Source organism: Pseudochaenichthys georgianus, chromosome 8 (genome assembly GCF_902827115.2).
Source record: "Pseudochaenichthys georgianus chromosome 8, fPseGeo1.2, whole genome shotgun sequence".
In the NCBI taxonomy this organism is placed as follows: Eukaryota; Metazoa; Chordata; class Actinopteri; order Perciformes; family Channichthyidae; genus Pseudochaenichthys; species Pseudochaenichthys georgianus.
This window is the reverse complement of record NC_047510.2, coordinates 7,981,431-8,009,139: the sequence shown is the minus strand read 5'-3', so window position 1 is coordinate 8,009,139 and position 27,709 is coordinate 7,981,431. Positions and strand designations below refer to the sequence as shown.

Genomic DNA, 27,709 nt, shown 5'->3' with positions numbered 1-27,709 from the left:
ATGACCTGCGATGCAGGGTTAAACATTAACACGATGAACACTACCACTAAAATGCATAAATACCTGGTTAGGGAGATCTTCGGATGGCCGCACGGCGCTGATGTCCGGGCGAATGTAGGATGTGAAGGCAGAGGAGGACCACCGTCCAAGTTGTTGTAGGGATGAGGAAGAAATACCTTGATTGGCGGCAGGGTTGGCTGCACCTATCCTGAACGAAACCCTGAAATGCTATTAAGACACCACCACCAGTTATATGCATGTTTACCATAGGTAAACTGGAGAGATCTTGGATTACCGGCGTGAGCCGATGTCTGGGCGAAAAGGGAGATGTAGACAATGTAATGCATGAGAGCTGTTAGCATGAGTACAGTGATGCATGAATATCATAACCTGGCTTATCGTAAGCCATGTGAGCATGAAAGCAAAATATAAATGAAGTGCAATATGCGCAGCATAAGATGATGTATGCTTAGGTAAATACTGAAACATGACCCATGATATAGGACTAGCTTAATTAGCAGTTTATTTACACCACGGTGAGACATAGATGCTGATGTGATTGATTGGGTGATTAGACTGTCTTCTATCATCTTACATGAACTTCTCTTTCTCCCTGAAAGAAACCCCCCAAAACCAACGGATGGGGCAGCATCCGTGACTGTGTTGAAGCTTGAAACTGCGTTACTTACTGAGCATTGTAACGGGTAGTAGTTACCCGAACTGCATTAGTAATGCGTTACGTTACTTCGTACGGCAAAGTAATACGTGTACTGAAACTCCATACTGTAACACGTTACACCCGACACTGCCTGGAACTCACCTTAACCCTGAACTAAAGCAGTAATGCATAACGAACATCTCGTGAATTTGTTGCAAACTGCCTCTTGCCAGCGCTACCCTGACGCCTGTTTTAGAGGTGAGGCGCAGGGAAAAGAGGCGAGAGCCTGGGCTGTGCAATGAACCTGCTAGCCGCCTATGAGCCAGTCCAGTACTGGCTACTGAGCCGGGAGGAGAAGTAGCTTCAATGGGGTGTAGTTTAAGCCCTGCCTGCCTGCAAGGGGGTTGTGGTTGAAGCCAGAAATGGGTAAAGCTTGGCATGCGATGAAGGCCCGTTCCGCGTGAAGCGCCGCATTTGAGCGGCCCTGATGCCGGTGATGCCCTCTCGAGAGACTGAAGGCGTGCGTCAATTGTTTGCGTGAAGTAGTCCATTTCCATTAGCCGGAGGAACTTCCGTGGAGCCCGATATCCTTGCCCTTTCCTCCCGCGTCCGGGGTTTGCGGGGTGGCCGGCTTGAACCGCTAGCCGACTGGGGAACGCCGCCTGTAGCTTAATCCTCGAGACTGCGGAGCTGATGAATATATGCCTGGAGCTGGGACGAAGCCCTGCTGCTGTTGCGTATTGTCACCTGAAATGACAGCTGACAAGAGGGAAGAGCAGATATAAAGGGATGTTCTGGCGTTATAATATTAGCGCGGCCGCGGTCAGATCAAAATGCCTCCGAATGCAATTTGAATAGACCTATAGCCAATCAGAGCAACGCAACGTTGGGTCTGTGTCATGCCTTACTGATTGAGATCAATCGGAACCGCCATTCAGTATCCCCATTGGATCTTCAACGTGTACTATCATACTATGATCCCTTTTATATACCACAAGACAAATGTGCCATTTTATTTCATACAGTTCCATTTTGATTGAGACAGGGAAATAATCTAAACCTCACAGGTGGCATTTCACTGTCAATGGGGGCGATATAGCGTGTATGTAATTACATTGCAAATACTGACTTGAGCACCACCACTGTATGGGTTAGCCCTACCATAGATTACCCAACAAAAATACCCTGGCGCCGCCACTGTTCTTGTGACACTTAAATACTACGCTTCCTATGTTTTGGTGCGGACTGCGTTCACACCAGCAATGAACCGCTCCAGAGTTCGCAAGCAAGCATTCCGAGACCACCTATAATAACGTTCTTTCCCAGCCCTTGAAACTGAAACTATTTTAGGATCAAATTAAATAATATTAATAATCATAATCTATCATATAAATATGACGATTGGTCAACTAATCACCAGAATTCAAGGCTATTGGTGGACTAGAAAAATCTTTAGTCGAGGGCAGCCCTAGATCCCGAACACCTCAACAGCACTCCTCTTTCACAGTTTCCATCACCAACGTGCCCAATATTAGATAAACAGTTGTGTTTGGCCCAGCATGAGTCCACTGATTTACACAGTCCACAGTCCACTGTAACTCTGCCTCAAGTGGAGGGAGGACTAACCAACATATGTTGCGACGATTGCTGAAGACAACAATGCTTTCTGCACTACTAACAGTCGGACTGAAGAAAGCTATGTGGGCACATTAAGACAATGGCTGCATCTACAGATCCTTTTCAATCAATATTTGTCAGTGGACTGTTTTTTTACGATTATCTAATTTGTTTAATTTCAGAAAATAGTGAGAATGCCCTTTGAACTCTCACAAACCCCAAAGTGAATAATTGCTAATTCTGTTCACTTAACTTTCTAAAAAACAAATATAAGCAAATTACAATGATATAAAACAACAACAAAACATTACTATTTTTAGAGAAATACACATCATGCTCTTGCTAAGCGTACGGGTTCAAACTATGAAATGGCAACACCAGCACCAATTCCATGAAACCATTTTTTTTTTCTGAATTGCAATCCCTTTTTACTCGTCTGTAGACATGTGTGGCAATAATGACACATCTGTGATACCAGCCAGCCAATTCATCACTTGGCCTCTGTTTGAACCGATATGGAATTGTGTTCTCTAATCCTCGCAGCAGGGTCACCTTTGTTTATCTAATTCTCCTCCCCGCCCTAATGTTGTACCACTCAAAGTGTACACAACTCAGACCCACATCAATGCTTTCTGAATGGGGAGTCATTGGACATGGCAGGTTCTTCATTCCAATCCCTCAACCGCCTTCAATGTCATATACGGAGCCAGCATAGTATACCATCTGTGTAATTCCCTCATTTGTTCTCAGAGAGGCCTGACAAACAGCCAACAGTGCCTGTCTCAGACCTGTTTGAAGTAGCCTAATGCAGATCACTCCAGCTATTTTCCTTTGAGCCATACATGTTCTCCAGCAGGGGCGGGAAAATCTTCTTCCTGACTGCCTTTGTATTGCAGGCAGACTCTTTTCCCTTAGACTCTTAGAGCACAGTGGCGGAGATTAATTCAGAGGTAATGCCCTGTAGAAGGGTTGTATTGACCTGGGAAGATAATGTCATCATACATTAACTGCGTTCAATGCAAGCTAGAACATAACTTGATTTAATTGAAGCTGAGACCGAGTGTTGCTGTATATATGAGCTACCCAGACTATCGAAGCAAGACAAAGCTCGACTTAGCAACGTTGATGCAATGCTTTAAAAGTTGTAGTAACTTTAATAGTGTCCCGTAGCGTTAGTATACTGCATATTCATTCACATACAGGGAGTGTAGTACTCTCATGTTTACAAGCTCACTGGTTAGTCACACTTTGGACAGAGAACTTACTCAATACCGTTTGCTACAACTGTTCCCAAACCTTTTATAGCTACTTTATCATGAATTGATTACCCAACAGGCCTCAGGGCCCAAGAGGTCTAGGGAGCCTTAATCAGAGCATGTGTGTGAAGGGACTGTTACAACTATTTCACAAGTGAAAGTCCCTGTTCTTTCAATAATTCTTAGAGGTCTAAGGAGGTAAAACTTCACGAGAAAGAAAAAGCTTATCTTACGACCTGAAGGCTAGGGTTAGAAAACCCTAGCTTGTTACCACAAGTGAAATGCCTTTTTGCAAGGGACCTTACTTTGATCTGCTTCAGAGGAATGACAAACAGAACAGATACAAGATAATAGGCAGTTTCAGGGTGTGAATGTGTGTGTGCCAGTTTTATAGGGTGGCTATAGTTAGCGGCGTCCTGGTGACCAAGTGGTTAAGATGCACATCAAACATTTGTTGCAACTGTCCAATGCCTAATGAACATAGAAAGGTCCCCAAAACAAAATATTTAAAAAAAAAAGAGCAATTAAAGCTGTACTCAAATCAGAATCTGTCCAACCTAAAGATAAGACTATTTGTTCCATTATCTATTTTCCTCAGTGGCGGTGCCCTGTGACTGGCTCTGGGTCAGCGTTGGAAGCCGGCTCAAAGCCAATCATTGAACTGGCCGTACACAGGGACCTCGCCACTTGAACTTGCTTGGCGTGACCTCTTTCCAGTAGGAACAGGGCACAGTGCGGATATTGTTTTTACAATAAACTTAAACAATATCCGCACTTTGAATAAATACCTCACACATACATTTGACACAATTCCAAATCCCACATTCTGCCAGCCAACTTAAAGGCCAGACATGAACCCTGGCAGCTGGTGAGTTGGGGGATGTTAGGAGCGCTGTGTTTACTCGTGGTCTGCTGGCAGCCATGTTTGACTCTGAAGTGTTCATTTGTTTGGGTTTGTTGTGGCTCAGCTCTGCCTGTTCGTCTCATTGCCTCCCAGTCCTGATGTCTGGCTGCAGAGTCCATTAGACTGAAGGTCTGGGAGAGGTTAGGGGTGACTCATTAGTGCTCTCTGCATTGCGCCCATGGCTCACTAGTTAGCTGCCGCATCACCTCACACTGCCCACCTTATGCGCTATAGAGGTGTGTCTGTTTGGGTTTCTCTGAGAGCAAATACAAGTCTAATGGGGGACCATAACCCGTATGTGGATACATAAACAGAGAAAATGGATCGTCAAGTTTTTCTAAAAATATTCTGCTAGGCAGTGGCCTGTATTAGTGTTTAACTACAACTAATGGTTGATATTACTACAAAGAGAATATTCTCACGTCTATGAATCACTGATTGCTCATAAAGTAGAAAACATGATCAGTTCCTGCCACCAGAGCGGATTCTGACCTTTTCAAAGTTTATTTACATCTTTAGACCAAATTAGCTTCTTGTTATACGCAAACACCAAAAAGCTTCCTGCAGGCTATTCTTCCAACTAATGATAAAAAGCAACCAAAATATCAGAATCAAATGCCTTGACTTTCAGGATGCTAATAAACAAATAAACGTTCAACAAGTTTTCCCCTCTGATGGGATTATAAAATCCCATAAATTGTGAGGATTACAAATTCAGTTATTTTGCCCATTAAAGATAGTAAAGTCTATTGCTTTTGGTCTAGTGAAGAAAATAGGAAACGAAGAAGAAAACTTTTTCTATAAATCAAATCGGGAGGCTGTGGCTCAGTGGATAGTGTGATGGACTTCGAATCAGGGTAGCGAGTTCACAGTTCCACTGCAGTCAGCATGTCGTTGTGTCCCTGGGCAAGACACTTCACCACAAATTCCTCCTGTGGGGATTGTCCACTGTCTTCTGCCCTCTTCCTGACTCACTGACATCATCCTGTTAGTGTGAAACTGAAGGACATTTTCATCCCCACGTTTCTGGTAATCCTGCTGGTAAGTAAGCGGGAATAGAGAACCGCAGTGACGCGTCCTAAAACCCGGAAGTAAGTTAGCATTTTTTCCACGTCCGGTTCCTTCGATAAAAAGCAATGCAATTTCTCCATAGGATTTTGGAAAATAGCTCCAAATAAGGTCTGTGTTTGACACACATTGAAGAGACAGATCACGTTTTGTTCTACGACATTAAATACATCAGCAGTGACCCCGCTGGTGATTTTTGAAGAGTTTACGTGTCTGAAAAACGATGGTTGTTAACATGTGGCTGAATAGGACTACAGAAGTTGTCCAGGCCGTTTTACGTCATTACACCGAACACGTAAAACACTCCCACTAAGTTTGTTTGCCCTGTTCTGCTTGAAAGCAAGTACTGTACCTGCCTCCTGCAAACTGTTCAAACAAACACTTCAACTTGTACCATTTACAATCTGTATGTTTGAATATAAGTTGGCGTGACGTTGAAGCAGCGACCCTGCTGTAGTTCCTTTATAGCATAATGTTAGCATTTTGTTCTTGCGACTAGATTAATGCTTAGAAAATTATAAAAGTAGGATAGACATGTGGATATTATCCGGCTGAACAAAACGTGATCCGTCTCTTAAATGTGTTTCAACCACAGACCTTATTGCGAGCTATTTTCCAAAATCCTATGGAGAAATTGCATTGCGTTTTTGACGAAGGAACCAGAAGGAGTTTACATCCGGGTTTTAGGACGCGTCACTGCGGTTCTCTATTGATTTCAACCCTTACGTCAGCCTCTTGTACTTTGTATGCTGAGCCTGAAACTGTCCGTTAAGCTTGAGCTACATGCTCTGTCTGGATATCAGTAGGCTACTGTATAAGCAGGTACGCCGTGTCTTTTTATTCCAGGGTCACTCAGGCAGTTTGGCAGGTGGTCGGTATTACTCTCATTAAAACAGTTTAGCATACTGTAGTCCACACCAAATCCAAGTTTGGGTCAAACTTGGGTCTGGGTGTTGCTTTGTTTCTAGAATATTTAAAAGATGCAATGCATAGCTTTTGAACAGCAATAAGAGATGTTCCGCAGTAGACTCAACAACTACAACAAATACATTTCAATGCAAACCGACAGCTTGACAGTTTTTACATTTTACATATTTTTACAAAAGGCAATGGGATTTCTCCATAGGATTTTGCGGTGTGAATATCGCGCATTTCGCGGTTATCGCCATGACACGGTATATCGTTCAGCCCTAGACCAAACAATTAATCATGAATTCATATCCTATAATCTTGGCAATGAAAAACTGAAGTCTTAGATTTTCATTGAATACATTATGACATTACATTACGTTATGACATTTTGAGAATGGTGGCTATGGCCACGTTGTAATTATCCAGTCCAAACAATAAAGCAAAGAGTTTCACTCCTGTCTGCCATTGTTTGTTGTGATTAATTTACGTTGGATTTGTTTTAGTCCACCCAGCTGTCTGTCCATCTGTCGGGCCGTGACACAATGTGCGAGCCTGTGGAGTGGCTCCTACTGTCCCTCCCAACACCCCTCCAACAAACTGACGTCAGAGCGTCTTGTTCTCTCATCAACTCTGTCACCTGCTTTAAATGTCTTACTCGCTCATTCTTTCTAATGTTCTTGTTGAAATCTGTGTAAGGACTACAGTAGCTGTAAAAATGCATAACATTATAGCACACAGGTGTTTTTGATTATCACGGTTATGCAATAAACTCTTATTAGTTTTTTTATATGCATGATGCATGTTTTGTAAAATAGCGGTTTCTCAAATGTTCTCAAATGACTGTTGAAAGTTATAATTTTCCTTTCTTCAGATATCAACCCTACATATTTAAATATTATTCAATGTTGCATATGAGACTGTTTATTTTCCCCTTTGAGCCTTGATTATACTCGGATTTCCAATGATACAATCTAAATTATTTATTAGATATAATTATTGGTGATTTCCAATTTAATTGATAAAATATAATGAGAGTTTAATGGCATCATTTATAACAATGACAACTGAGCAGTCTGGGTCAACATAAACCAATAATGTGAGAAAAAAGAAATCAGTTCTCATAGAGCTAGACACTGCACTGACCTCCACATGAAACTTGAAGAATAAACTTCTGTTTTTGATCATTATAACCAACACATTCTTTGTTTTTCCATATTATTTTGCCTTTCAGCATTGTGGGTCACACTGAGCCGTACACTAAGCTGTGCTGTAAAGGCTTCTGCATTGACACCCTGAAGAAGTTGTCCCGCACTATCAAGTTCTCCTACGACCTCTACCTGGTCACCAATGGCAAGCACGGCAAGCTGGTCCGAGGCATTTGGAATGGGATGATCGGAGAGGTAAGAAGTACCAGCAGTTATGGCGCATTTCCACTGCAGGGCCTCGTACGGTATAGTACGGTATAGTTAGGCATTGGTAGTAGGGTTGCCATAAACTGACCATGATCAAAATCGATTATTCGGCAGCCCTGGCGAATAATAATCGATTATTATAAATAATGTATTTATTGCAATGCTGCCATTATTAAATACAGGCTACAGCTTGTATTAATAATAGCAGCATTGCAATACATATTATTATAGCAATTTATTTATTGCAATGCTATTATTAATACAGGCTGTAGCCTGTATTATTAATAATAGCAGCATTGAAATAAATAAATTGTGCGCGCATCGCGCATCTTCAAATAAAGGCAATGGCAGGCACTTTAGAAAATAACAAAAAATAAACCAACATCATGTTGATGTTGGTTTATTTGTCGTTTATTTTGTTTGTTGGCCCCCCTGTACTCTGGTTCCACGCTTGCCATAAGCTTAAGGAAACCCCCTCCTTCCACGAAACGTATTGGCAGCATGTCCTTCACTATCATATTGGTGATTAGTGCAGTTATTTCACCTGCACGCATGTCATCACAACGCCGTGGCCTTGAAGTGAAGTTGGTAATGGCCGGCTGTGCTGCGTCTTTCTCTGTAACCTCTTTGGCGTGCTTCGCACTCAAATGCGAACGCATTGTTGAGGTTGAGCTGTGATAGACCAACGTCTTTTCGCAGAGCTTGCATTTAACTTCCTTTGGACTTGTAAGTTCGAAGTAGTTCCACGAGGAGGAACTCTTTTTACCTGCCGCTTTATTCATCTTTAGTCGCACGTGTGAGGGAGAGGGGGGTGGGGGCGTGGTCGATGTGTAGCGTGCTGCAGCAGCAGTCTGCTCTGCACACAGGCTTCCTCCAAGTTTACAGTAAAACAAACTGGTGGTGTGACCAATGGCCATTTACAATTATTAATACTATTACTATTATTAGCATTAGTCTATATTTTGGTTGAAAAACATAAATAATAATAAAAAAATATATAAATAAAATGATTTTTAAAAATAATATTCGATTATGGAGACTGTAACGAATATTCGAATAATCTAATAATCACTGGCATCCCTAATTGGTAGGCCAGGCCCACTTTATGCTGTGTTTCCATTACAGTTTAGGAACTGGGGTAGTAACTATAGTAACGCAGTGTAGGCGGAGCAGTGAAGTCATCTTCAATGCGGAAACACAAAACCAACATTAGCCGTTAGCTGTTAGCCCTCAGAGCTCACAGCTCCTCATATCTGTTTAGAAACTAGACAAAAGTTAAACAAGTACAAACCACAGACTGTATGTGTCATGGTGAATACAGTCACTGGTTTATTTATGTCTGTATAGGCCGATTCTCTCACTAGTTTAGCATACTCAATTTGGTTGTTGGCCCGGAAAGAACCTCGATTTTGGAGAGCCGGAACTACGGCGAGTGGAAATGCAACCAAAAACGGGCCGGGCATGGCACGCTTAAACCGCGCTCCGATTTGTACCTTACTTGGATCAATGTGGAGAGCAGGCAGACGTTTTGTTTTGTATTATAGCAGCTATCGGATGGAATCAATACATGGGCTTCACAGGTTGTCATGTCCGACTATCACAAGTAGAATCATAATGAAAAATACGCCAGTAAAATGTGCCTGTAGAAAACGGCTTATGCCACAATAGGATAGCAACAACAAGTAGTCAAGATATTCAGTTTAGCTTCGGTTGCTATGCTAACATCACCCATTTTATACCAGAGAAACTTTTATAACAGCGTTGTGATGCCAAACAGCGTCAATTCAGACTGAAACACATTCACTTATGGGGAATTGGGGATATGCATCAGCTGCTTGTGTGAGTCGGACAGTGAACACTTTACATCAGCCGCTGCCGTGTGAGCTAACCCGAAGCTAACGGGAGAATAAACTCCCATGGAAGAGCCGCACTGCAGCGGTCGGTAAATGCAGCTGAAACACATTAATAAACAATGAACCACGGCACTCTGGAGAAAAGCACAAGGTTGGAGAAGTCGTTATTTAATTTAATCTGGCTTCGTATGATTAAAAGCAACACGATCATCGACCCGACGCAGTCCCCCATTGTTGTTGTAGTGAGTGCCGTAAGCGACGTAAACGATGACGTCATGACGCAGCAGCGGCAGCACCAGTCGGGCTCTGGGTGGTGTGAACTAAACGGGGGCTGGAAAGAAAAACCGGTTCCGAACCAGAAAAGCTCTAGCACGGAGCTAGAACAGGAATCACGTTGGTGTGAAAGCCCCATATGTGCCTGATTTCTTCCTCTGTTAGCTGCTTTGCATTATTGCAAATATTCACTGCAAAGATGTCAGAAGATACTTTGGTAGTATTTAAATTGGATTAATCATTCAGAAATCTAGGTTTTTTAATGATAGTTTCAGATGTTCTTGGAAGAATATTTTATGGACACTTCATAAATGTAGTATGCTATTACTCATTCGTAAAGTTAAGGTGCTTCCAAGAAAGACATTTCTTAATTTCTTGGATTTTTGAGTGGACACAATCTGCAAAGCACAGGTGGAGTTGTTGAGATTTTTTCTTAATCTGACCTTTTGATTTTTATAAACTGTATCGTCAAAAAGGAATGTATTTTTGTTACTCCTGTATAAGGAGTAAAACTCAATAATTTACTCATTATGGTATAAGAATGAAAAACAATTGTGAAAGTTAAGGTTGTATCATTTATAGTAAGTAAGAATGAAATGAGACTCAATTCCTTAGACTTTTTTGCTTCAGAAAAAAACAATAATAAGGAAAAGCAATTTTGGAGTTGTGATTAATGAGTACTCGGTACCAAGGTCATCGTGGTGGGTGAGGGAGGGACTGCTGAAAGGAGGGGCAGGTGTCCTTATGAAAAATATCCTGTGCAAGAGTCGGCCGGCCCTCCTCTTGAGGAGTTGGAGTATACAACATTAGTCGGCGTGTTTTCCCCTCTTTTTTCTAAAACAGGAAGGCTATTGTGCTCAATGAGGCATCAACCTGCATAGGAGAGTTAATGGCTTGCATGAGGAGGAGTGCCTGGACTGTAAATCTACCAGCTCTCCATCAATATGATAAACAGTGGTGTGGGAGGGCCGAATAGGCTGGGAAAAATAGTGACAAGGGCTTTGGAACAAAAAAGGATCACTTCCTATTTGGCCAGAGCAAGCCTCGAAAGTAACAGTTTGCTAGTTGACAGCTATTTTGAAAAATAGACAACCAAATGTGGGTTTCCTTCGATGTTGGCAACCACTTTTGAGGATACATAAAATATGAATAGCCAAAACAGTATCCCAAAATATATATATATTACATTTCTGATTGTATACTGTAAGTGACATTTAGCTCTGCAACTATCAATTATATTATTTTCGATGACTCTTTTATTCTATTTTTTATTTTAAAAATCTAAGAAAATTGTGAAAAAAGTCTGTCAGTGTTCCTCAAAGTTCAAGGCGTCAATGTCAATTGAGAGGGGCCTTATTATACTTTTGGGGGGTTTCCTTTCCCCATAGTGTGTTGAATAGGTTTTTGTGCATGTAAATAATCTGCAAAGGCTAAAAACCCAAAGTTCCCTTAGTTTCTCTTTTGAAAATATGCACTTATTATCTGATAAAAAGAGAAAAACTGGAATCTTTATAATAAAGGGGCTGAAAACAGTATTTTTCTGACATTTTTGTATGAAAATGTACTAATTGTTAAGAAGACAAATTGTTGCAGCTTTAGTGGTCTTTTAATACAGCTGTCAAAGCCAGAACTGGCACAAGACTACGCTACCTGTCGATGTATCTATTCGCTTGCATACAGTAATTTGTTTGAGAGAACGTGCTGAATAATTTTTTGGAGGATTTAGGGCTTTGTTGGGATGCTGTAATAAAGCTTTAATTTTGTTTTAAACAACTTCGAAAAGTTAGTGTTTGACACCCTGCAGATCGCCAGGGACGTTTAGTCTGCAGTGATTAATTCCACTTCCTGTTTCGAATGTTTTGTCAGCATGCCTTATTTAATAGGCATTCTGCTATACTGTATGCTCCACTATTTTATAATGCATTAGAGAGGGATTAGATGGTGGTTAATGCATACAAAATCCAGTGGTGGAAAAAGGCAAGATAACATTAGGATAGGCAATAGAGTAGTGCAGGCATCCTCAAAGTCCGGACTCCGGTCCGGATCCGGACCGAACCACAACTGTCTCTGGACTCTGAGCAAATTATACTTTTCATATGTATTATCTGTATTATCTGTGTTATCTGCGAGACATCGCCACAACGCAACGAGTCAAAATTCTCCGCTATGTCCACTGCAAACAGCGCTCTGTCTGTCTGTCAACGCATTGGTCCAATCACATAGAGAACCGCAGTGACGCATCCTAAAACCCGGATGTAAACTCCTTCCGGTTCCTTCGTCAAAAACGCAATGCAATTTCTCCATAGGATTTTGGAAAATAGCTCGCAATAAGGTCTGTGGTTGAAACACATTTAAGAGACGGATCACGTTGTGTTCAGCCGGATAATATCCACATGTCTATCCTACTTTTATAATTTTCTAAGCATAAATCTAGTCGCAAGAAGCAAATGCTAACGTTATGCTATAAAGGAACTGCAGCAGGGTCGCTGCTTCAACGTCACGCCAAATTAAGATCCATATTCAAACATACAGATTGTAAATGGTACGAGTTTAAGTGTTTGTTTGAACAGTTTGCAGGAGGCAGGTACTTGCTTTCAAGCAGAACAGGGCAAACAAACTTAGTGGGAGTGTTTTACGTTTTCGGTGTAATGACGTAAAACGGCCTGGACAACTTCTGTAGTCCTATTCAGCCACTCGGTAACAACCATCGTTTTTCAGACACGTAAACTCTTCAAAAATCACCAGCGGGGTCACTGCTGATGTATTTAATGTCGTAGAACAAAACATGATCCGTCTCTTCAATGTGTGTCAAACACAGACCTTATTTGCAGCTATTTTCCAAAATCCTATGGAGAAATTGCATTGCTTTTTATCGAAGGAACCGGACGTGGAAAAAATGCTAACTTACTTCCGGGTTTTAGGACGCGTCACTGCAGTTCTCTATTCCCGCTTACTTACCAGCAGGATTACCAGGAACGTGGGGATGAAAATGTCCTTCAGTTTCACACTAACAGGATGATGTCAGTGAGTCAGGAAGAGGGCAGAAGACAGCCTAGTGTACTGCTTTGGTCTGTGATTTTTTTTATATTACATGTCATTTGTTAGATGCTTTTATCCAAAGCGACTTACATACATTGAGTACTGTGGACAATCCCCACATTTTCCCGGGTTTTAGGACGCGTCACTGCGGTTCTCTATTCAGCATCCCGTCAGCGTATTTTCCCCCCCACCAACAGTCTGCGAATCAGAGGCACAGTAGGACGGGTCTTCGCGGAATGCGGGTGGGAAAAATGTGTGTTTAAAAAAAAAAAAGTCAGAGCGAGAGTTAACAGCTCATCAACAGTAGTTGCATCTGTACTGTAGCTAGTAGCCTAGTTTCACCTACCGGGGACCCCGGGTTGGCATGGGGTGGAAACTGCCAACCTAAAAATAGGCCTTGCCACCCCAGCTGCCACCTCAGTTGGCAGCTTTGTTTTGAAAGAAAAGTTGTGGCTCATCGGACATTTATGAGAGAAAGTCTCTAATGTCCGAGTGCAAGTGAATGCAGCACAAGACGCACGTCTTGTAGCCCCTCCCCCGGCCCTGGCGCGAGCGTTGAAATATGATTGGCGGCGATTTAATTTGAACGGGACGGCGCAAAACGAGAAGCATTCGGACCCAAGTACTGAAGGAATGAGGTATTTGCGGTCTACAACGACAGAGAAGAGACTGTCAAGTTTGGCTGTACTCAGCATTGAATCCAAACGCACTAAAGCTTTGAATCTTACTAATTTTGTGAGGCGTTTTGCTGAACAAAATGGTAATCGCCGCATTCAGCTGTAATAGACATGTCAACGTGATGCTCTGCTCACGGATGAGCATACAAAACTATTAAGATGATGACCTTACGTGTGTAAATATATTTTTTTCTTTGTGGGGGTCTGCCCCCAAAAAACAGTTTTAAGTCCTGAGAAAGTCAAATAAGACGGTGTGTAAAACTTCACTGCCCAGGCAAAAAAAAGTAACCACTTGATTGAACTAGGCCAGTAGGTAAGGACTTTCCACTGGATAATAACTGAAGTATAAAAGAATGCATGCCTGAAGTGATGGAGACCATGTTGAAGGCAAACAAAAAGAGGAAATAACAGGTCAAATCAAGCAAATCCTCTCTCAGATTCCACAGCAACCAGAAGAACATAAATACTGGCTGGTGATTTGATTAATCAGCTTTGTGATGGAATAAAAAAACGCACAGTGAATTTCCTTAGCTGTGGATGAGTGCTGACACCACTGACAATGCTCAGTTGCTGGTGTTTGTGAGTTGTTATGATGAGGCAAAGGGGGAGTTTGTTGAAGATGTGTTGGGCCTGACGAACCTCAGTGGACACACAAGGGGGCAAGACATTTATAAAGCAATAATGGGAATGCTGAATGAAAGAGGGTGCAGCTGCCTTTATTCATAACTGTGCAGCACACTGCGACTCTGAGGGGTCGAGCACAGACACAATAACAATGAAAACTGCTGCATACAGATTATTTTTGTTTTTGCAACCTCGTGTTAAGAATCTTGTTGCAATTGTTTAAAAGTTTGAATGACCGTAATAAACTGACCTTTGTCTTATTAAAAATAGTTTGGACCTTTAAGATTTGTATTTGAGTACCCCTGGAGTAGTGCCAGTGTGGCTGCTGGAAGAACCAGACAGTACATCACCCTCAGGGACAGAGGCCGAGGGTTTTGACTTCACTGATGGATGAGATTTGTCTAAAAGGTCAGCAGTATATTGTCAGATGCTGTTACACTGGGTCCAATTTATGATAATGCCACAAAAACATCCACTGTTTTGCCACTCTCATCTCACCTAAAGAAATATCTCCATTGTCTTCCCCTCCACGACAGGTATTCTACAAGCGGGCCGACATGGCCATTGGCTCGTTGACCATAAACGAAGAGCGCTCAGAGATTATAGACTTCTCAGTGCCCTTTGTGGAGACGGGGATCAGTGTGATGGTGGCCCGAAGTAATGGGACTGTCTCACCATCTGCCTTTTTAGGTGAGAGACTCCTACTTGTCTGTGGTAATGAATACATATGTGGGTATGTATCTCTTTGCTTGAAACAGTCACAGTTTAACTCAACTTACTTTTTATAATTGTAATAATCAGTAATATGTCTTGAAGGCATGTTTAATTTTTGAAATATTTCATAACTGGTTATTTATTTTTATATTAAACTGTATGTGTTTGTGTTTAATGTTTATTTTTTGTATTCCTTATATAATAAAATACATTATTAGGGTGCAGTGTAATCATTTCTGGCCAGGGTCAACAGATGAAAATTGGCCTTCTTAGCTCATTACAGTTGTTCAACTGATAAATTAATAATGTCACATTATGTACCCTCACAACATGAATACAATATGCATTACTAACTAATTAGTGTTATTGGACTTGTATTAGTGGGATGGAATGCAGCTGCTTGCAATTCCTATATGACAAAATGTATGATAGTTTGATGATAATAATTTGTCATTGTTTGCCAGTTTGCAACAGATGAGCTTTGAAGGTTGAGTGTTTCTGTGAACTCTTTCTTCTGTCTGACTGTGTCCTATGTCCTCTTCCCCTAAAGAACCATACAGTCCAGCTGTGTGGGTGATGATGTTCGTCATGTGTCTCACTGTTGTGGCCATCACAGTCTTCATATTTGAATACTGCAGTCCAGTTGGATACAACCGCAGCCTGGTCACTGCTAAAGGTAAGTCTTGGCTCTCTGTTGTTGTTGAACTTGAACAGATTGACAGATTCAGATCAGCACAAACAGCCTTTAGGCTGCAAATCAATCAGTGTGCCGAGTCTCTTTTTTCCTCTGCAAACTAAATTACATTTGCCATTTGTATGCACATGAAATAGAGCCAAACATTAGATGGAGTATCTCCTTGCCACACTATTGTTTGTTTTTAAATTCACCTTTGTCATACTGCAGACGATATGGAATTATTTTTGTATGTGCTTGAATTAATTTATTTCAATATCGTTATCCCTGAAATTCCACATATAAAGATCACAGATAGTAAAGTTTTGAAGGTTTTGAGGGAATTCGGAGAGTATGTGAAATCCAAGCCTCTTTACAGTGGCCACATATTGGATCAATGCCCGGCAAATTGACTGCGGTTTCATTTCGAAGCCATGTGGTCTATAAAGCTTCTTATAATGGATAAAGAAAGGCTAGGATAGGGACTAAACTCATGCCATGGTTACTCACCTCCGTTTGATGTATTTTAGGACGTTTTGCGTGTTTTTATTTAGCTGTCTTTGTATTAAGACAAACAGGACCTATAGACATACACTAATGGAGAGGTGTCAGAGAGAAGGTGCTGCTATTGTTTCTGCGCCCGGGAGCAGTCTGGAGTGTGATGCCTTGCTCAATGGCAGGAGGTGAACTGGCACTTCTCCAGCTACCAGACAGCACTGTGTATTTTCCGATCACAACTTCAAACAGGCAACCCTTAAGTTGCTAAACCAAGTCCTTACAGGCTGAGCTAGTTCAACCGCAGTAGCCCCCAACCTTAACTAATTTAGTTTTTTTTAGTTGACTAAAGTTTTACACAAAGGCGGAAGTATAAAAACATTATAGGGACCATTCTGATCTTGACCATTGTAAATAGACGAGTGCATTTCCTCCAGCATTGTTCACCATGTATAGACTGATACTGTCTACTCTACTTCGTCCTGTTTAGATCCCGGAGGTCCCACCTTCACTATTGGGAAGTCTGTGTGGCTGCTGTGGGGAATCGTTTTCAACAACTCGGTCCCCATTGAGAATCCAAAGGGCACCACTAGTAAGATCATGGTCCTGGTTTGGGCCTTCTTCGCTGTCATCTTCCTGGCTTCCTACACAGCCAACCTGGCAGCCTTCATGATCCAGGAGCAATACATCGACACGGTCTCCGGACTCAGTGACAAAAAGGTACAGAGCTCTGTCATTGCCAATGACAGAGCTGTGCGCGCGTGCGTGCGTGCGTGCGTGCGTGTGTGTGTGTGTGTGTGTGTGTGTGTGTGTGTGTGTTATCAGGCGTGATGTTGTGTTTGATCTACAGCTTAGGAAAAACACAAAGTGGTCTATTGTGGGTGTGTAAACAGTGTGAGATACAGCTATGAAAGGCAAAAATCCAGAAGTGTCAATGTCATGGCTATGACTTTTCCTTTCCCCGTAAAACATAAAAGGGTTCGTAGAGTAAGTGGTGAAATTGAATTACATCCCCGGGTTCTTTGTATGGGGTTTTCTGTAAAATGAAATGTATTACACAAGTGGATTTTCCGGGCAGATGGTTATTACAATTCTTTGGTATTATCTTATGCATATTCGTCTCGCCTGAGGATGTGTTTTATAAGAGTATTGACAAGTAAATCTATGCTAAACCTCCAGCATAAGAAATGGTTTCTAGAAACTTTGCTCACAGGCAACTGAATGGATTAAAGAGGCATTTGAGGAAAAGAGCAAGCTGTCCATTGCTCATTACGATTCTGGCAGTCATTCTCTTCTCATTATACATTAACATCGCTGTGTGCAGACAAAGAAATAGAGCCATTTCAACAGCGATTCCATCAATTTTTTAACAGTATTCTGCATACCAGCATGGAGGGGATGCAGGGTTGTACTGCTGTTTGTCCAGCTGTGCAGCACCCTTCAGGTTAAGTAAATGTAAATTAAGTACAAGATGAAGCCACAGAGAATGACCTTGTATCAGAGAGGGGAGTGATGAGGACTAGCATAGAGACTCTAAGGAGAGTGTGCTGTGTTAAGACCTCATCCCTACCGGAGAGACACTTTACTTATACGTCCTTGTGATGGGGTAACATATCATGTTAACTCTGACATTGCCCAACCTCCTTCGACCCTCCATTTGTGCCCACCATACCACATCTCTGTCCTGTGTAGTACAATAAGGTGTATGCCAAAAGTGTTTCATGTTGTCATTGAAAAGAATAGTACAAGCAATGTTTAAGTTGTTCAGAGTAAATGCAGAATGGTCTTGCAAATAATTAGACGTTCCTAATAAACGTCAAGGTCAGGAAGTTGTTGTAGCACTACATCATCTTTTAGCGGGAGGTCGTAGGGTATATTGGGTTGTACAAGGTTTGTATCCCTTTTTGCACTATAAACACAATCTATTGGAGAGGATTAGATCTGAGCAAAAGTGATATGTTTTTCTAGATCTGAGATTAAAGTCAGACTTCAGAAAAAACTCTGAGATTGCTTAAGGTTTAATGTCAGAATGCAGAAGATGTTGGGTTGATGTCTAGACGATATTACCCCTATTCTCATCCACAAACTTAACTCAAATTCTCGCTCTGCTACTGTACTGAGAACATATTTGCATAAGGTTAATGAAAAAGTACAATTTTCACAATTGCATTTTCACTCTCTCACTTGCCTCCTCACACCTACTTAAATGCACATAGCACTGCCAAAAGCAAAAGAACAAGAGTTCATTTCTTACAGCAGACAAGGATATTTGAATGTCTGCTCGTCTTTGAATTGTACAGTTTGATGTGTAGTAGAGCAAAAGGCCAGCAGGATAACTAGCACAAAGCACTTGGGAGTTGAGGCTGACATCACCACATTTCTTAGGTGGTGGCTGTCATTATATTAATGTATTCTAAAGGTTTTCATCCAAGCTTTTGTACTCTGTTATGTTCCCTCCTGGACTAGGGGTACCAAAGGGAAGTGACAAAATATAAAATAACCGGGCGAGAGAAAAAACACAAAGTTGCTATCAGAAACAATGCCTGACGTGTTTTGGACGTAATCTCGTCTTTGTTTACATTAGCAAGCCTCCCTAACACTCAGAGCTAACCTGTACTAAAGAGCACATGTTTAAAAAGCAGGAAATAAAAAAAGGAACTCACCTTGTGATAAACCCGCAAGAGAAAAAGCATTTGAGCTCCATACTGTTTCAGAAATAATCTTTGATGTGGTTTGGAACAGGATGGCGTTTTATCACAGCAGAATTTAACTTTATCTCTGGTAGAATTCTGATCAGGCATTAGCTCCGCCGCCTCTTTTTTTTCTTCAAGCTAATGACCCAAAATCCGCGTTTCTCTAACAGGGAAGCAAAAGAGGGGTATGAGCAGTATGAAGCATGGCTACAATGGGGGTTCTGTTTGGTATTTTAAGCAAAAAACTTCACAGACATGTTTTGTATAGGTATGGCCCTACAATATATTTTTCCAATATAGCATAATAGGTCCACTTTAAAAGGTAAACTAAGAACAACTTTCTCCTAAAAGAAAGTGACTAAAGTAAAACAATACACAAAGATACACTGGAGCACATATCCTAACAATCAACAAAATACAGGTTAAACTAGTAGGCCTCACACAGAGACACGACACGACACCACACATGCTGCACACATGCAGCCCAGAGGAGAAGGAGAGAGAGGCCCAATCCCAAACCACACCCTACACACTACCCCTCCGTGATGGAGTGAACTCCGTGGAGCGACAGTCGCAGCTCAACGAGGCTCCCTCCTATCTAACCCAGTCTCACATCTAAACGTGTAATAACTATGTTGGTCCACAACTTGGGACGTAGTATTTCTACAAATACGCCTCCAAAAATTGTAGGATCCCTACTTATTTTTCACCATTCATGGCCGACCTTTGTTTTATTCTCGGCGGAAAATGCCTATTTTAAGGTTAGTTTGGCCATTTGATGTCATTTGATGTGAGAAATATGAGTTGTTATTTCAGATTATGTGTGCAGTGGATGTACATGATCTTTAGTTTGCTAGTTATTACGAAGATTACTTCAGGAAATTGTGTCCATACAACGTTTTCATTGTCACCAAGGTGGTTGCTAGGGACGCTGCTATCGATATTATTTCTGTTATGTTGTGTAACTGTTTAATGGTGTTATCTTTATTGCTACCCTCTTCCCAGTCAATGTATAGTGTTGGTCCACAGCGCAAACGTATTAGTTTAACAAAATCTGCATCTAAAATTGTGGCATAGATACGTTATTTTCCCACACATCACATCATCATAGACAAATACCGGAAACAGACGTAGGCAAGATCCTCAGCTCGGTGATTGGATGGTTTAGCCACAATGCACGTTGGGAAATGTCATATTCTGCACCTTTCTAATACTATCTACATACATCTTATAAGAGTACAATACATATGTATAATATCAGTTAAAATAAGTGCTTCAACATAGTTAACATTGCTGGAGGTATACACCCATATTGATAGATGTCTTGTAATGCACTGTTGAGGAACCTGCGACCCAAGTTTTTCATTCATTGCATAACTACACCGTAGTTGTGTATATGATATGTAAACCTTAGAAAATCTTGAAAGGGATGTGCAAAATAGTCATTATATACAGTCTTTAATGAACTATTAGTCGAGAATAACGAGTAATGAATATACTTTATAGGGATCCTATTAATATCTAATAATAAAAATAATGAAATTCAATAACGTGCTTTAACCACTAGGTGTCCCTTTATATCAGCTGTGCATCTGCATCACTCACTGAACACACATCTACACCGCTCTGAGCCAGGTCCACACCCACAGCTTCAGAGACGGGAACAACCACATCCACAGCACTCCCACAGACGGACGCAGAACTTAATCACCACTCTGTCACATTGCAACTGGGTTCTGGTCTTTTGGTTTTATCATAGACTGCTTGGAAGTCAATATGTGCAATATATAAATGCCGTTTTAACTGTGTAATATATACCTGGATGTTAAATCCTAAGAACTGTTACAGGATGTGTACTTTTTTTAATTATGTAACTTTATATTTTTTATTATATATATTTTTCTAATTATATCATAACTTAGTACTTTAAAAAAAAAAATGCATGTCACATAATTAACATATGAAATAAAGTAATTCTGATTCTGATTCTGAAGCTGCCACCTGCTGCTTCCAAGCTTCACACTCTGCCACTAGACTCTGCCATATATCCAGTCTCTGATTGTGTTACGTTATTATGAGAGTGCTCTCATACTTGTTTGATTCTGAAATTGTATATTTATATAAATATATGTGTGTGTGTATATGTCCGCATCTGTAGCCTGTTATTGTCTCATTATACCGCATTGTGAATTAATTAAAAGTAAATATATAAGTCGTCATGAACACATCTGTCCATCAGACAGAGGGCTGCTGTGCCTCCTGTCATCATTAATGGACGTCTCTTTAAAATGACCGCTCAGAGGAGAGGAGTTATCATTTCTCTAACCGCCTGCTGCTTCCACTCCTCTCTCCTTGGTTCCCCTCCTCGACTCCTCCGCTCGCATCTCCTGTGGGCGGGACTAAGTCATGAGGATAGGAGTCGAGGAGGGGAAATTAGAAAATTGAGAAGCCTTTAATCTCTCTCTGGAGGAGAAACAGAATGAGCATGTGTGGCACGCCTGTTACGAGCTTTCCGGGAAAGAAACACGATGAGGAGAATTGCTCTGAGCCAAATCACCACTGTGTGATAGCACAATCCCTCCCTCATCCGCCATAGTGGCATCCTGCTTTCGCTTCCAAGCTGCACAGTCTGCTATCAAATGACCAGGGTTATGACAAAAAAAACAAGGCTTTTGTAGCTTAGGACCTGACACCGGAAAACTGGCACAGGGGACGTATATGTCAGGAGCTCTATGATCACGCTGAGAAAAAACTCATCTGCCAGAGTGGCAGCCTGCTGAAGGGTAGTTACTTTTTGCTCATTAAAATAAACTACAGTACGCTCGGGTACACAGTTTTTAAACTCCTCCAACATCATTAGCTCACACATTGAGGTAAGGTCATTGCCCAAAGCCGTTGTGTCCTTGGGCAAGACACTTCACCCGGATTTGCTCCTGTGGGTATTGTCCACAGTACATGTATGATACTAATGTGTACTTGTAAAAGCGCCTCGATGACTTCGAGGCGTGAAGATGGACGGTGTGGCGCAGTGCGCTGTGCAATGATCATCAGATCAAGGGGTGAAACCCGCCGCTGCTGCGTCTGTAAAGCCGTTGTGTCCTTGGGCAAGACACTTCACCTGAACTTGCTCCTGTGGGTATTGTCCACAGTGACCATTGCATGTATAAAAAATATGTGTAATGTATATCTGTAAAGCGCTTTGAGCACTGGAAAAGCACTATAATAAATGTAAGGAATTATTATCAGCTTTACAAGCTCTACACCACCTGTCAAAGAGGATTTTCTTCTCCCTCGCGAAGTCCACATAAGTCTGGCCAGGAGTTTGGCCCACACATCTTCTGGCAGCGCAGAGCAGCAGCAATGCGCTCAAATGCACCAAAGTAGGTCTCCACTTCAGACTCACGAAAAACAGGGACCAGCTGAATGTTCCTACCAATATCAAAAACAGCAGCAGAACCTGACAATGGTTGTGGACCCAAAGAGGTACCAACTGAACTTGTCTGCAGCTCTAGCTGATGCATCCTAAAAGCTGTGTCTGAATCCAACTTTCTAATCTCCAGCTCCCTCCTGAGCTGAAACTCTCGCGCACGCTCGTCCTTCTCCCACTGTAAACGAGCTAACCTTTTAAGAATCTTTAAGAATCTTTAATGACCACACCAACACACTCTCACTCCATAATCGTCCAGGAGCGATGTTTGGTCAGTCGATGAGTAGTGCAGATATCACTGTAAAATCAATCGACAGTAAGGGGAATACTTACTTCCGGGTGTACAATTCTCCGTTATCCAATGGGAATGGACGCTCACATTGCCTTTAAGGGCAGCCGACACAAACGAATGCCGTGCTTCCATGAGCGTCAAATCCTGCCGCAGATGGGAATACATTGCAATCAGTTGAAAGCTATTTGCGTCCCTTTATGAAGCTGAAGGAGCCTAGGAGCGTCACAACTGCACGCCACGGACACTGACCAAACGTCGCTCCTGGACGATTATGGAGTGAGAGTGTGTTGACCACACAGCCAGGCTGTTGGAATTCGTGTTCAGTGCAGAGTATTACAGCTTGTTCCATACAATTCAACATACAATAAACAGACAATAAAAAGTACAACACACAGCACAGGGCAAATACATACATCATGACATATATACATAAAGTTCAAGGTGTGATTGATTGTGATTGTTCATTGGGGTTATTTAGAGTCCATTTATTGTCCGTATTGCAAAGGGGAAGAAGCTGTTTTTGAAGCGGGCGGTTTTGGTGGACAGTGACCTGTAGCGCCTCTCTGAGGGCAGAAGTTGGAAGACATGGTGAGCTGGGTGGGAGGGGTCAGAAATGATTTTCTTTGCCCTTGTGACAGTTCATTGGTGGTGAAGTGATTCGAGTGATGGAAGGGGACTGCAGGTGATTTTTGATGCTTTATTGACGATACGTTGAAGTTTATTCCGGGAGAGGTTGTCTGACTGCTGTACCAGACTGTGATGGATGATGTGAGGATGCTTTGGATGATGGCTGTGTAGAACTGGATTAGGAGATGTTTCCTCACTCTGTATTTCTTGAGCTGCCGCAGAAAGAATAACCTTTGGTTGGCTTTTTTGTAGATGTGGTCTGTGTTGGTCTTCCATTTGAGATTATTGCTTATGTGAGTGCCAAGAAATGTGAGTGATTCTGTGGTGGTAACCTCACTTTCAACTTGGCCTCTAATTTAGAACCAGTATGAGAGAACTCACTCCACACAAGGGAGGCCATACTAAACACACTACACTAATTTTCAAGACTCACACTACTGTACTAGTCTACCACCATAGACTTACAGCTAACCACGGATAGCATACTTGCAACTACTCATATATAGATATAATTAAACCACCTCACTCAACAATAGGCAAATATATATTCTATATCAAATATATCTGATGTTACACAAGCATTGACTCTTTCAAATAACAAGCTTCCCCAGATTTTACCTACCACAAACTTACCTACCTATCTTCTGGAGCGTGCCGAGCTCGAGGCAACTTTAAAAAAGCCACACAGCAGCGGCCGAAACCCTGAAACGCCTGCCCCCAACAAGGATTAAATCCCCACCCAGGTTCACCCCAAAAATAAAAAAGGCAAAATAATAAATGAGTGCCTGAAGGAAGGACTGATTCAGCCCAGCTAGACACTCCCCTGTCTAAACTGAGGAAGCTGTTCAACAGCAAGAGACGTCAGCCAATGCCGCACCTCTACACACTACTACTCACCACTAAACACAATATTAACACTATACAACAAACAATCAATTACTCACTCCTTGTCTCAAACATCTCGGACGAGCCTCCATTTGTTACGTTCCCTCCTGGACTAGGGGTACCAAAGGGAGGTAACAAAATATAAAATAAAAAAGGAGAGAAAACTGATTTGTGAAGCCACAAGATGGTCTTTTAATTAATAAAAGAAAAAGAGGGCTCACCAGCCAATTTGAAAAGCAAACTTAAGGTAAACTAAGAACAACTTTCTCCTAAAAGAAAGTGACTAAAGTAAAACAATACACAAAGATACACTGGAGCACATCTCCTAACAATCAACAAAATACAGGTTAAACTAGTAGGCCTCACACAGAGACACGACACTCCACCACACATGTTGCACACATGCAGCCCAGAGGAGAAGGAGAGAGAGAGGGTGTTTCTCAATGTCGAGGACGCTTCCTTCGTAGGACATGCCTTCCGAGTCAGGTCCTTCAGAAGCGAGGCAAGAATCCTTCCTAACCTCGGAAAACGAGGAATGGTGGAACAGGCAGCCTCGAAATTTCCCGCAACGAAGGACGCAGGCCTCTGTAGAATTCCAAGGATCCTGGACATTGGAACAGTTCTTCGGCGGGCCTTGATGACCTAGCATCCTTCAAATAGTGGCTCTGGAGGAGCCTTCCTCGACATTGAGAAACACCCAGGCTGCATCTTAGGTCGGTTAAATGGAATCCTTAGAGGTTTCTCAATTCTTAAATGTCCCCTCCTCGACTCCCCTCCTCGACTCCTATCCTCGATACTTAGTCCCGCCCACAGGAGTTGCGAGCGGAGGACTGAGGAGAGAGGATGGGAAGCAGCAGGCGGTTAGAGACATGAGAACTCCTCTCCTCCTCTCATTTTAAAGAGACGTCCATTAATGATGACAGGAGGCACAGCAGCCCTCTGATGGAGAGATGTGTTCATGACGACTTATATATTTACTTTGATTAATTGACAGTGCGGTATAATGAGACAATAACAGGCTACAGATGCGGACATATACACACACACACATATATATTTATACAAATATATACAATTTCAGAATCAAACAAGTATGAGAGCACTCTCATAATAACGTAACACAATCAGAGACTGGATATATCCCCCTCCCCCTCTCTCTGGTCGCTAAAATGGGGAATTGAAATTACGGGCCAAAAGTTGTATTTACAAGTATTAAAAGTAAGCATAGGACACCAAACCAACTGAGACCCGTCTGTCCGCCGCATCTACGTACTGTACAACACACACACCTACACACTGTACCACACACACACCTACACACTGTACGACACACACACCTACACACTGTACCACACACACCTACAGCTCCTAAAGCATAATCAGGCTACAGCCGTTGTGTATTTTATTGTGAAGCACTAAATGGTCTTAGGAAAATATCGACTCTTTGTTTGTAGTTATCTACTAAACTAAAGCAAATAAAGAGAGTAGGCCTGTTATACCGAGTGATATATATTATACACACTGCTCTGCTTTCTGCATGGACCTCACAGCTGTTCTCTCTGGAAACATCGCAACACGATGAAAGCAGTTTCGAAAATAATATCCAGGGGATGCATGCAGAGCTGTCATTGGCTGAGATAAGTCTGGCCGTGCGTCACGCCTCCACCGTTCCCAGAAATGCATCCACGGAGGAGCCGTGAAGGAACCATCAGTGTCTCCTCGGTTATAGCTCCTCCAGAGAGCCTCCTCGACACTCGATCCTCGGTGTGAATTTAGAGAAATGAGATGTCCTTCAAAATGGCGCGCTGAAATTCATTTCCGGGTCACTACCAGAGGACCGAGGAGTCGAGGAGGGGAAATTTGAGTATTCAGAAACCTCTCGTGTCTCTCACTTGCGTCATTTCCCTGCGTTTAGTCCCTCCCACCAGGGAAGCATGGAGAGACGCAAGGAAACCACGAGAAGCAGGGAAATTAGTTTTAAGAGCAATGGGACGTCCTTTACTCCGGATTGGGAGCACCTGAGGGAGAGGCTGCACCAGGAGGTAGGGCTGTACCCGAATATCCGAATATTCATTCGTTGGAGTACTATTCGGGTTTCAATTTCGTTATTCGGATATTCGTTTTTTAAATTATTTTTATTTATTGAAATCTCCAATATCAACGTAAGAGCTTGTGCCTCTTCGGGGGGTTCTAACACTTAACCATACACGTTATTGTTTACTTTCTCCGTCTTTATATGTAGATATTACTTTTTCTCCATTAATCTCTGTCACATTGTTTCCATAGCAACAACAACTTCCTGTCAACAGCGCTAACTCTCCTTCAAAATAAAAGCATGTCCATACAAAATAGGAAGCCAAGCCAAATTACACTTAATAGACCCTCCAGAAAAACGCGGGCAAAAATCCTTGATTATGCGGGCTAAAATCCTTGATTATGCGATCAAACATGCGGGGTTTTATGTGATTTTATGCGGTGAAATTGCGGGGAGTTGCGAAATGTGCGGAAAAAATAAATATTGGGCTGTCTTATTTATTTATTCTCTCTCACACACAACCTGCCACTAACGTTAAACCTCTTTACTATTCAATTAAACACATTCAATGTGTATTTATTGTAAAAGCAATTGGGCTATTTGAATCACTCTCTCTCTCTCACACACACACACACACACACACACACACACACACACACACACACACACACACACACACACACACACACACACACACACACACACACACACACACACACACACACACACACACACACCACACACACACACACACACACACACACACACACACACACACACACACACACACACACACACACACTTCTCCGCCTCATTCTGTTTTCATTTACTCGTTCGTTATCTGACCAGCTTCAATTTTGTAGGCTTCTCACCTCGTTTCTTGTAGCCCTCGAAAGGGTTTTGGAGGTCGATGCCTCGGTGAACGTGAGTTGTTTGGCTTTCTTGTCCGCAGCAGCAGAAAGCATGTTCGAATGTTTGAATGAATCAAAGTGGGTCGTCACCGTCGATGTTCTCTTATGCTCCAACACAGTTGCACGGGGTGCAGAATAGTTTCCCCCCAGACATCGGGGAACTGCTTTGCCCGGTCTTTAGCAGAAATGTTCGTCGGTAAATGAGATGTATTACATTTTTTCATCTTGGTGTTTTCTCTCGTGTGAGCTCCACACGTTCACTCTACGGTGTTGTTTACCTTCTGTGATGCGCGAGCTGATGACGTCGCGCATCATCATCACTTCACGTCAAGAGTTATTTTTTTTTTACTTTGTGTGGAAAAATGCGGATTATGCAGCCTTTTGATAAATATGCGGCCTTTTAATAATCTGCGTCATTTTGCTGATTATGCGGTAAATTCTGCGATCGCAGAATCGCGTTTTTCTGGAGGGTCTAATTTAAGACATATACAACTGCAACGAAAGTAACACACACAATGCAATATCCTTTTCAATTCCAAAGAACACAAATTGGGTTGTATACATTAATAAATAATTATAAAACAACAATACTGTAGAATAACAAAAAGAATGCTGTGAATAAATTGAAATACTCGTGTCGAAGCGGTTCGCTGTTGATTACTAT

At 42.0% G+C, this 27,709-nt stretch overlaps 1 protein-coding gene across 1 annotated transcript in view; it reads left to right on the top strand.

Annotated features, from left to right (window-relative positions):
- Positions 1 to 27,709, top strand: part of grin2ca (glutamate receptor, ionotropic, N-methyl D-aspartate 2Ca) — a 91,486-nt gene that overhangs the window by 56,168 nt on the left and 7,609 nt on the right. The window contains exons 6-9 of the mRNA XM_034088382.2: positions 7,647 to 7,815; positions 14,830 to 14,983; positions 15,558 to 15,683; positions 16,666 to 16,895. Coding sequence (XP_033944273.1) covers positions 7,647 to 7,815; positions 14,830 to 14,983; positions 15,558 to 15,683; positions 16,666 to 16,895 — 679 coding nt within the window. The remainder of the gene's footprint in view (positions 1 to 7,646; positions 7,816 to 14,829; positions 14,984 to 15,557; positions 15,684 to 16,665; positions 16,896 to 27,709) is intronic.